Source organism: Centroberyx affinis, unplaced genomic scaffold, assembly GCF_046629955.1.
Source record: "Centroberyx affinis isolate AG114_WGS23_722 - 3 ecotype Tasmania unplaced genomic scaffold, CSIRO-AGI_Caff_v1 ptg000935l_1, whole genome shotgun sequence".
In the NCBI taxonomy this organism is placed as follows: Eukaryota; Metazoa; Chordata; class Actinopteri; order Beryciformes; family Berycidae; genus Centroberyx; species Centroberyx affinis.
Genome location: NW_027279512.1, coordinates 78,611 through 90,973, shown reverse-complemented (window position 1 = coordinate 90,973; position 12,363 = coordinate 78,611). Strand labels below are relative to the sequence as shown.

The 12,363-nt window shown below is 42.3% G+C and overlaps 1 protein-coding gene across 1 annotated transcript in view; it reads right to left on the bottom strand.

The window, feature by feature from the left end:
- The window catches only part of pde1a (phosphodiesterase 1A, calmodulin-dependent), a 37,330-nt gene extending 25,866 nt beyond the window's left edge, over positions 1-11,464 (bottom strand). Inside the window, 2 exon segments of the mRNA XM_071521850.1 lie at positions 2,305-2,331; positions 11,010-11,464. Coding sequence (XP_071377951.1) covers positions 2,305-2,331; positions 11,010-11,464 — 482 coding nt within the window.
- Between the last annotated feature and the right edge of the window lie 899 nt (positions 11,465-12,363).

The window sequence follows — 12,363 nt, the reverse complement described above, 5'->3', positions numbered from 1 at the left end:
GCCGGGGACACCGTCAGGCCCGGGTGCCTTAGGTGCATTAATCCTTTTTAGAGACTTGCACACATCTGCACTAGACAGTTCCAGTGGGCAGAACTCTGGTCTGATAGTATTTCTGCAGCAGGAGGACTGACCTCAAAGCTGCATAGAACGCATTCAGTTCATCTGGGAGAGGTGCAGACGGTTCAGCAGACCAGTTAGTCTTCCCTTTGTAGTCCGTGATGGTTTCCAGTCCGCTCCACATGTCCCTGGTGTTGGAGCCATGGTAGTGTGACTCCAGTTTGTCTCTGTATTGTCCCTTCGCCTGCATGATAGCCTTCCTCAGCTCGTACCGGGCCTTTCTATACTCTTCCAAATCCTCCGCGCTGTGAGCAGCCGATCGTGCTTTGAGCTGACCACGAACGTCACTGTTCACCCACGATTTCTGATTTGGGAATGTCTGTATAGTCGACCTCGACCACGTCATCGACCACTTTCCGATGTATCTGGTGACATATCCCCCTAACCCTAAATCCTACATAGCAGTAGGGGTTAGGATTAGGGGGATGGGGATGAGGGGAGCAGTAGGGTTAGGTTGGTTGTGTGTAGATGTTTACCCAGAGCTCTGACCACAACTGATTCAAAGAACAGAAGGGCTTTTTATCAGAGCTATCCAGGTTAGGCACTGGCCATCCACCGTATATAGATTGTACCTCGCTCCTGTTGTCTTGAAGTAGGAAGTAGATGGAATACCCATGGCTGGGTGTTCACTCATATAGTCAAGAGTAGTGTTATTTACAGTTTTTTACAATCACTTTGGCACTAATTTCAGAACCGTGATGTCATTTTTCAAAACTCTAACACTTCTTCCAGTTGCTTGGATACAATACACATAAACCTCAGATCATTTGTTCATTGAACTAAAATCACCTGTTCAAAATGACACAACTTAACATCAAAGTATTACCATTTCAAAATGCAATTCACACATTACATCTGAGATGACTGTCTATTCATTTCATTACAATGATCTAACTATCAACTGATACAACTGCTCAAAATGAGAAGTAACTGTTGCATTACTCTTAATGCAGTTTTATGGAAACTGACGAACAATATTCCATGTTTAGATCATGAAAGTTTCAGGAGAACGAGATCCACTGACACCAGTTACCGTGGAACATGAACCAGCTGGACTACATGATCTATGGATGTAATATTTCATCATCATTCTTTATCAGACACTGTTTCTATGGTCCATGTTCCACTTTTCCAGACCATGTTTTCACATTTCAGAAGATTCTTCCCCAGATGTTTGGCTGATGAAAACATCCACTGTGATGTGGATGAGAACCTGAGGCCAAATCCACAAGACAGGGCTGATGGAAATATAGAAGAACAGTAATCAATCCTTTGTTTTGCTTTTTACAGTAAGCCAGGTGATGTTTTACAGTACTGCAGTTTTTTTATTTTCTGTAGCTAATTATTTTTGCTTTGATTCAAAGAAACCTATGTTGTGATTTTATTGTATTTCATCAATACTGTAAATTTCAGATTTTTGTTGGATGATTCCACTGTCTGTAGTATTCTCTCTACTAGTCCTTTTACAGTGATGTATTTACGTGTAGTACCATAATGAAACATGTATCACATATTTTGCACTACAATATTTAATGATTGTACGAACAACTAAACAGTGAAACTATCGGTATCTTGTGTGTGTGTGATCTAAATTAATGTTCCTATGGTATTTCATGATAAATGAGTTATTTGAACCAATGATTCTGCAAGTGCAAGGTTTCTTTAAAGATATGAATGCACAATGCAATGTTTTGAACATTGGACAGCCGGTGTTACAAGTGATGACCGTTTGAGTTTTGTGTCTAGAGTTTTGAAAAATTACCACAAGGTTCTGAAATTAGTGCCAAAGTGATTGTAAAAAACTGTAACTACCACCAAGGGGAGAGGAGAACTTCAAGAAGAACCCCCTGGTCTGGGCATTCAACTTGCGCGCCTGGATGGGGGAGCAGTAGGGTTAGGGTTAGGGGGTCGGGGCTTTGTAAGTGTCCTGGAACGGAGAGTAAACATGGTCCAAAGTGTTTCTACCTCGCGTGGGAAAGCGTTCATATTGACGTCCATTGTGTCCAGGTGGTACTTTGCTCAGATTTGCTTAGATTTGATTAGCGATGATAAAAGCAGCATCTGGTGTGTGTGTGTCTGTGTGTATCTATATGTGTGTCTCTCTGTGTGTGTGTGTGTGTGTGTGTGTGTGTGTGTGTGTGTGTGTGTGTGTTTTTGTGTGTGTATCTGTGTGTGTGTGTGTCTTACCTCTGTGATGTACTTTTATACTTCTGCCTGTAAAACAACAGAATTAGAGTGGTCAACCTCACAGTTTAAGAATCGGAATCTGACAGCCAATCACAGGTCAGAAACATGTTAGTTCATTAAAAAGCAGCAGTCAGCACTGTCTTGATAAACCAACTCCAGCAATGATCACACACACACATACACACACACACACAATTCTGTTTTCTGTTCAGCATGTTACTGAACTGTTAGACTGGTTTCTATTCTGATGAAGGCACCAGAAAACAATGTCTGTAATTTAATGTCTCTCTCTCTCTCTCTCTTCCTTTCACGTTTCTTCCTCCATCATCTTTCTGTCCCCTGCTTTCACCTCTCTCTCTCTCTCTCTCTCTCTCTCTCTCTCTCTCTCTCTCTCTGCAGAGTTTGCTGCATCGCAACGCTCTGCTGTTACCATGGCAACTAGGCAGGATGACAAAAACATATCTGTGTAGAACACACACACACACACAATGGAACTGATCTATAGTGTGTATTGTTCTACATCACATATTGTGTATATCTATAGTGATTGATAGCTATGGATTAGCTGAAACTTTATTGATCCCTGTGAGGAAACTAGAATGTTGCAGCAACAAGTAGTAATATGATTCATCAAAGAAGAATAGGAGATATATATATATATATATATATATATATAAAAGATATATGTATATATAAGATAATAAATATTTGTTTAAAAATGTTCATATAACCCCATATTATTCAACTTGGACAGTATAAAGTAGAAATAGAAATGTATGAATGTAAAATGTAAAGAAAGAAAAGTACATCTTTACAGGATGCAGAACTTGATGTGACAGAAAGACGGTGTGAGATGTTGGCATTATGAAAATTATAAAACTATAAAATATAATTTAGGTAATGCATTTTCTCACGCAACAGTCAGAAAAATTGAAGTATTAGATATGTGAAAGATGTCAGCATATATAGTCTGTTCAGAAATGTGCCCCTCTTCACACAACGAGTCTCCAGGACCGGACATTCTACTGAACTGTTAGACTGGGTTCTGTTCTGTCTTAGAGGCAGGATGAGAGAAACCAGACCTGTAATTTAATCTCTCTCTCTCTCTCTGTCTCTGTCTCTCACTCTGTCTCTCTCTCTCTCTGCTCTCTGTGCTTTAGAACATAACCGCTGTGAAACAATCAGAAAATAACGTTTTATTTCTCTGATTCACCAGCTTTCTCGCTACCACCGCTCCCTCTCTTCATTCACTTTCTAGCTCGCTCGACCACCACTTCTCTCTCTCTCACTCTATCTCTCTGTCTCTCACTCTGTCTTTCTCTCTCTCTCTTTGTCTCTCTCTTCCTTCCTTTCACTTTTCTTCCTCCACCATCTTTCTATCCCCTGCTTTCAACTCTGTCTCTTGCTCTCTCTCTCTGCAGTTTGCTGCATTGCAACGCTCTTCCGTTACCACGGCAACTAGGCAGGATGACAAAACCTGTGTGTGTGTTTTGTGCACAACATACACACACAAACACACAGACACACACACACACACACACACTTGATTTCTTTCTTAATGGAACTGATCTATATTGTCTATTGATCTATATCTATAGTGTATATCTATAGTGATATAGTGATATATATAGTGACATAGTATATCTATAGTGAATTTCCCCAAGGGGATCAATAAAGTGCTATCTTATCCTAGTGATTAGTGACTGATAGCGATGGATTCAGTGAAACTTTATTGATCCCTGTGGGGAAAACTAGGCTGTTGCAGCCACAAGTAGTATGAATGTAAAATCTAAAGGGAGAAAAGTATCTTTATAGGATGTGCAGCAGCAGGCTGAAAGACAGTGTGAGATGTGTGCATTATGAATATTACAGTTTAAAACTATAAAATACATATAAACAGATATGTCCATAACTTACTATTCAGACATAGAGTAAGAGTGTTAATCCTTATTTAACTTACATAGACAGATGTGATGTCCACATCTTGCTCTAACCTACAAGTCAGAAAGATGTTACATCCCTGTTTCTGTGTGTAGCTACCAAGATAAATGTTATGTTAGCGAGACAAATGTTATGTTAACGAGACAAATGTTATGTTAGCGAGATAAATGTCATGTTAGCGAGACAAATGTCATGTTAGCGAGACAAATGTCATGTTAGCAAGACAAATGTTATGTTAGTGAGATAAATGTCATGTTGGCGAGACAAATGTCATGGTAGCGAGACAAATGTCATGTTACCGAGACAAATGTTATGTTAGCTAGACAAATGTTGTTAGCAAGACAAATGTTATGTTAGCTAGACAAATGTTGTTAGCGAGACAAATGTCATGTTAGCGAGACAAATGTTATGTTAGCGAGACAAATGTTATGTTAGCAAGACAAATGTCATGTTAGCGAGATAAATGTCATGTTAGCGAGACAAATGTTATGTTAGCGAGACAAATGTTATGTTAGCAAGACAAATGTCATGTTAGCGAGATAAATGTTATGTTAGCTAGACAAATGTTATTAGCAAGACAAATGTCATGTTAGCGAGACAAATGTTATGTTAGTAAGACAAATGTTAGCAAGACAAATGTTATGTTAGCGAGACAAATGTCATGTTAGTAAGACAAATGTTATGTTAGCGAGACAAATGTTGTTAGCAAGACAAATGTTATGTTAGCAAGACAAATGTTATGTTAGCAAGACAAATGTTGTTAGCAAGACAAATGTTGTTAGTAAGACAAATGTTATATTAGCGAGACAAATGTTATGTTAGCGAGACAAATATTATATTAGCAAGACAAATGTTATGTTAGCGCGACAAATGTTATGTTAGCAAGACAAATGTTGTTAGCAAGACAAATGTTATGTTAGTAAGACAAATGTTATATTAGCGAGACAAATGTTATGTTAGCGAGACAAATGTTACGATATACCTGCAGCAACTTCCTAGTCAGACAGTTATGTCCATATTTCAGACGCATATTGTTAAGCCTGCTGTAATTTACGTAGCTGTTATGTTATACCTTCATATACAGTAGGTAATGTAGTAGTAATAATAATAAACTTTATTATATTACCTATTGTAAACACTCGTTAGCCCGTCACATCAGTCCCACCCCACACACATGCATACACAGATTAATACTGTATACGCCTTACATGCATCTTACACATCCCTAGTTTGGTGCCCTGTTAGTGGTATTAATGTGATACCCATGTGACAAACATGTGCCACCCCCACTGGCCCCGCCCCTGGCCCCGCCCCACCACTCCCCTCTCTAGTCTTATCAGTTGCACCACATCAGGTACACATACACCTTTAACTTCCAAATTACTAGCTGTAGAACCAAATGACAGCACCAAATCAAGAGTATTTTACAGACTGGGTGAGATTAAAAGACTCAACAAGGCATGTGAGGTTATTAACAAATGGACTGGATGGACAGCAAATATGAATGTTAAAATCTCAGAGAATAACAATTTATTCATACAGTATTAGCAACAGCAGATCTGAGAACTCTTGAATAAACTCAAGATTTATCTTTGTGGGCTTATATAGTAAAATACAGACCATAGGGGTTTTCCCACTGATTAAAAGCTCAACATTTTAAAATAATTTGAATCACCAAAGGAAATAGGAGAGCATTTGAAATTTCTCCTTGTGGATGACTGCTGGTCTCCCTCCTCAACCAAAAAGTCTGGGTTGATGGAAGGAGGAGATTCAATCAAGGAGACAGAATCTCCCAGACTGAACTTTGTCTCTGTGACCACAAAAGTCTAGACTGTTGAAAAAGTCCTGGCAAATGAACAATGTGTTAGAAAGAGGTTTTGCATACAAATCCAACAGATGTTTTGGAGCTCCATTTTCAAGATGACTATTTTCATGACGACTCTATTTTCGTGATGACACATGGTGATGCTTTGGGCCGGCAAAATTACATTTTTGTCTCACACACAGGTTTTTTTCTTGCCTGCGCCGGTTGGGTATTTTGGTGACTCACTGTGAACTTCCCAGTTCCCTGCTCCTGTGACAGCAAGTCTCCTGTGACAGATCCCATCTAATAGAGGCGGGATGTCCGAGAACCATGTCATGTGAGGCCAATATGGGGCCACCAAGATAAGCCTCACCTCCTCCATTCACACTCTGTGCAGGAGGGATGGAAGAAGGGTGAAAAGCATAGAGCAGACTGCGTGGCAATCAATGGGCCATGGCATCTGTCCCGAGGGGAGGGTTGTCTCTCCCTAGGGAGAAGAACATTGGACAGTAGGTGGATTCCCGTGATTTGAACAGGTCGACCTCCGTTTGCCCGTAACAATATTATAATATAGGTATTATAATATTCTCCCTGCTCTCCCACCAGCGGAGGGCTAACCGTAACTGTCTGGTGACGAGCACAGTGGGCTGCAGGGGACTCTTGGGGCTCAATCCTAGACCCAGGAGACACCTCTGCACCGGGCACTTGTGCAAGAGGGCCAATGGAACAACCTGGATTGATGATGCCATCAGCCCCAGGAGGCGGAGACACAGCCTCCATGTAATCTTGGCCCCCTGCCTCTCTTGTGTCAGTGTCAATAGCGCAGTCTCTGAATCCACTACTAGGCCCAGGAACTGCATCCTCTGTCAAGGCTCCAGCCTGCTCTTTTCCCATTGAGACACAGGCCTAGGTGCTGTAAGCGCTCCAGGAGTAGGGACAAATGAGTCCAACATTGGTCCTCTGAATGTGCACACAAGAGTCAGACATCCAGGTAATTTAGAATCCTGACTCCTCTCTGTCGCAGAGGGGGCAGGACTGCCTCCATGCACTTGGTAAAGGTGCAGGGAGCCAGGGAGATGCGAATGGTAGGACCTGGAATTCGTATATGTCTTGCCATTGAAGACAAACCTGAGGAGTCACCAGTGCCCTTCTCAGATAGGAATCTGGAAATAGCCATCATTCAGGTCTATAGTGACAAACCAGTCCCCTCTGCTGATGGATTGTCTCACCCTTGGGACTGTCAGCATTTTGCACAGCAGTGGATGGAGATATTTGTTGAGTTTGTTGGATCCACCACTGTGGAACAGCTGCTTCTATGGTAGCCCTCAGGTCACCAGAGCCCCAGGTTGGCCCTTGTGTCTGTGGGTGGGATCTGGTTGACTGCCCAGTCCCCTGTCACTTGTGCAGTCTGACCAGCGCACCAGAAACCTCCCAGGCACAGCAACGTGCTTCCTGGGCCTGCTGCAACACAGCATTGGCCCCAGGACCAAACATGGCTGAGGGGTCAACCGGCACCCTCAAAAGGCAGCCCTGGTCCTCTGGTTGCAATCCAGACTGGGACAACCATAGATGCCGCCTCGTCACCCAGAGAGATGCTATACCCTTCCCAGCAGCCGCTGACTGCTGCTTCATCAACTGTGCCATGACTGAAGAAACAAACTGCAGCTCAGAAACAAGGGTTGCACTGTGTCTGGCATCCAGCTCACGTGCCAGCAGCCGGTGATACAACACCAATATGGAACCAGTATCAGCCAGCTGTGCCTGGAATGCTACAGGCCCTATACACCTTAGCTAGCAAGGTGTCCATCATCCTGCATCCCTTAATTGGGCAGTTGGACTTGGACAGTTTTAAACGACAACTCAAAACATATCTTTTTAATCTAGCCTATAACTAGCAGTTGTCTGTTTTAATCTTTAATTATTTTCTCTAATCTTTTATTAGGGGTTCAAGCCCCGTAGGGGCTGAAACCAAGCTATGCTGGGAATACCTAATAATATTAAATACCTATTGTTTCTGGACGGATTCTTCTTCTTCTTATTATTATTAGCTAGCTGTCGCTGTACCGGGCGGTCGCCGTACTGGGCGGTCGCATGCTGTGAATACCTGGCGAGGCTGCTTGCAGCTTTAATTATTATTATTAGGTATTCACAGCGTAGCTGGGAAGACCTATTGTTTCTGGTCAGATTCATTATTAGGTATTCACAGCGTAGCTGGGAAGACCTCTACAAGTTGTCTTGTTCAAATTTTTGATATCGACTTTAGTTTTGAAAATTTTAATTTTTAAAATTGTAAGAAGGCGTGGCCTATCAGATAAATTGTTATAACTTCATGACCGATTGTCTGATTATCATGAAACTAGGTGAACATGTTCAGATATCATCAATGACCATGTGTGCAAAGTTGTGTTAAGATTGAACAGTAGGGGGCGCTAAAAATGCCAAAAAACTGTATCTCCTAATCCAGATGATGAAATTGCGTGAAATTTGTTACACATGTTCAGAGAGGCTGTAGTAGTCAAAATCAAAAGTTTTGTCATCATTGGTGAAAGTAGGCGGGGCCTATGGTGTAATAACCATGTAATAGCTGCTTAATCAAAGCTCATTTGCATAATCGGTCCCAAACTTCTCAGCTTTGTCTAGAATGGCATTTCAAACATGCGTACTGAATTTTGTGCGATTTGACCAAAAGGGGGCACCGCAAACGCCAAAAATGGGCGTGGCCTAACACTAAAACAGCCGTAACTCCGCACCCGTTTGTTCAATGATCGCGAAACTATATCAAGGGAAATATTTGGACCATGTCCTCGGTCCTTTTTCGCGACGTCAGTACCGATCAGAAAAGGCTTGAACCCCTTTCATGGCCGCTTGCGGCTATATTTTTTTTAACTTTTTTATTTATGATCTATTTTGTGTGCACTGTCTTCTCTTTCTTTCCAAAGAAACTGTTTAAATGCTATATTATTAATAGTAACACCCATTGTTTTTATTTTCTTCCTTTTCCTTGTGTATATGTAGGGTGTATGGTTTTAAACTTGTGGTTTTAAACTTCGTCACGTCACCTGCCTCGTGGGTCAGTCACCGTACATATAGAATATGTAAGTGGGTGGAGAGATAGTCTCTTCATTCAGAGAACGATGGTTACATATGTATGTATGTTCTGTTATAGCTGCTGTAACTATTTAGGCTGATAGATGTTACATTTAACCTGTAGTAACTTACTAGTCAAACAGATATTAAGATGCTGTATGCTATAATTTACTAGTCAGACAGATGTTATGACTGACAGTGTGACTGTGTCTGTGTAGAAGCAGCAGATTAAGGCCCTGTGTCACCAAAGACCTGTGAAAAAAGTGCTGCCGCTGTTCTTTCATTAATTCCAATTGAAAAGCGGCACTTTCAGCGCCTACGACCCAAAGCGGGTACCTCACCTCGTTTTAGCGCTGAGTGCTGTGAGCACTGGACCTGTTCTCCAGTTGAAACTAGTTCAACTTTTGTGAAGCGCACCGCTCGTCAATGTCACTTCAGAGTTCTACCAACCAATGAGGATGAAGCAGGGGCGGGACCAAGAGCCGGCATCCTGCCATTTTGTGGCGAATGTTAGCTAGGCTAACGCTTAGCATAGCACCAACACCTGGAGATGTGTTCTCAGCGCTCCCCGCTCCAGCGCTCAGCACCAACGCTTCAATCGCTCAACAGATTAGTTGGTGGACACGCCCCCTAATGACTGGTGAAGACATGCCAACCACTTAATGGTTCATACCATACAATGAAAACAGCTTCTTTTTTATTTATCTGTTGTATTATTGTCAATGTTTTGATACAGCCATTTGTTATATTAATGTAAAATGTCCTTTTCTCTGCTGCTGCAATGGGGACAATTAAAGTTAAATGTAATCTAATCTGATCTCCAGCCTTAGTAGCTGCTGCTGTTAAACTTGTCAGTTTTTACAGTTAGGTGCAATCAGTCAGCCAATCACTGATCAATCACATGATTCTGTCATCATGGTTACCACTGGTGATTTAAATCTTTCTGATTGTTTACCTGCAGAAAGACACTAAATTACAGTGATGTTGTGTTTGCTTCAGTCATCTTTCAGTCAGTATACTGATGTACAGTCCAGTTCCTGAAACTAGTTATGAACCAATCAGATCTTTGGTCATTTTAGTTTTAATTTGATTGGTAACAGTTTGATCTTTATGTGTCCAGGATTTATTTAGTTTACAATGGTGCAGACAGACTGACAGACAGGCAGACAGGCAGACAGACAGACAGACAGACAGACAGACAGACAGACTGACAGACTGACAGGCAGACAGACAGGCAGACAGACAGACAGACAGACAGACTGACAGACTGACAGACTGACAGGCAGACAGGCAGACAGGCAGACAGGCAGACAGACAAACAGACAAACAGACAGACAGCTAACTCCTTGTCACACCTGACCGTTCTCAAATGCAGCAGATATTCACACACCCAGACTCTCTCTCTCTAATGTCCACTGATGTAGGACGCCCACTGTTTTCCAGCAGGCTCCTGTCACACCTTCCTGTCACACCCTGAACCAACATTACCACGGCAACCATTCACAGCAACCTCACTGATACCATCGCCAATATTGTTAACCAATCATTAATACCATCAGCCATTTCACAGACGCAGCGTGTTAAAAAATGATCAAAGGATTCCAAAACAAAGCGATCAATCTGGTACCTCACAATATTATCAGTTATCAATATCAATCGTCAATACGATTATTACTATTATCAGAGATGCATATTACCAATCTGTGTGTTAACTGACATTCTACTATGATATAATCTAAATCTATTTAGTAGCCTTTGATGTAAGACGCAGCAATGTTAACACTAAAAATAAATGATATATTATCAATATGCTTTCAATAATGTCTTATCAATATTATCAATCAGTGGTCAATATCATCTCTTCTGGACTCACATTCCTCTGAGTCGAATCCAGACTTGGTCGTTGTGGTTTTGCTCTGCTGAGTTCTGGTCCAGTCCGTCCACTAAATCCTGCTCCTCCTCAGTCTGCTCCTCCTTAATCTGCTCCTCCTCAGTCTGCTCCTCCTCAGTCTGCTCCTCCTTAATCTGCTCCTCCTCAGTCTGCTCCTCCTTAATCTGCTCCACCTCACTCTGCTCCTCCTCAATCTGCTCCTCCTCAGTTTGCGTCTCCTCAGTCTGCAGCTCCTCAGCCTTCACCCTCTCAGTCTGCTCCTCCTTAATCTGCACCTCCTTAATCTGCTCCTCCTCAGTCTGCTCCTCCTCAGTCTGCTTCTCCTCAGTCTGCTCCTCCTCAGTCTGCTCCTTCTTAATCTGCACCTCCTTAATCTGCTCCTCCTCAGTCTGCCCCTCCTCAGTCTGCACCTCCTCAGTCTGCGCCTCCTTGTTCATACTGGGGGGTGGGGAGGAGGAGAGGGGGTGGAGAAGTGAAAGGTTTTATTCAGATCCAAGAGTTTATTCTTTCACGCTGGAAAACTGTCCAAACTGCTGCTGCTGTTTTCTGTTTCTGTTGCTTCAGTAAAAAGCTGAAGGCTGAAGCTGCAGAACGTCTGACGCTCTCAGACAGACGCTGATGAAGAGAAAGGTGGAAACTTATCAGCCCACTTATTAAGATCCTTTAGTTTTGATGTAACTTCCATCAGGATCCGACTTCCTGTGATGTCGCCTGTCAGTCTGACTAATCCATGTCAGAGTCGGGTCCAGCCCGGTCGCCTCCTCTGTCTGATCTGAGATCTGCTGTCCGATCTGATCTGAGATCCGGTCTTGCGCGGTCCGTTAGGACAGCAGAGGGGTTAAAGGTCACTGGACAAACTGTGGTTCTTTAAAGTTGAAGATAGCGACTCTAAAGATCTGATCAGCGAGCAGTTAGACATTCTTCACTTGATACATAGTGAAGAGGTTACATGACTAGACGGTTAACTAATTACACAATTGACAAGTCAGTTCACAAGTTAATATTTAACTAGTTAGATAGTTAGGCAGCTAGGCAGTTCTCTGGTCCAGCGGTGCGGCTGTAAAATGATCCAGCTGAATGTCCCAAAGCGTCTCCGTAGCAACACTACAAGAAAGATGACCAGCAGTACAGATGGAGAGAGAGAGAGAGAGAGAGAGAGAGAGAGAGCAGATGATGGAGAGAGAGCAGATGATGGAGAGAGAGTGAGAGAGAGAGAGAGAGAGCAGATGATGGAGACAGAGGAAGAGCAGATGATGGATGAATGAAGGAATAACAGAAACAGAACAGTAAGGAAGGAGAGAGAGAGAACCGCGATAGAGGAGAACAAAGGAGAAGC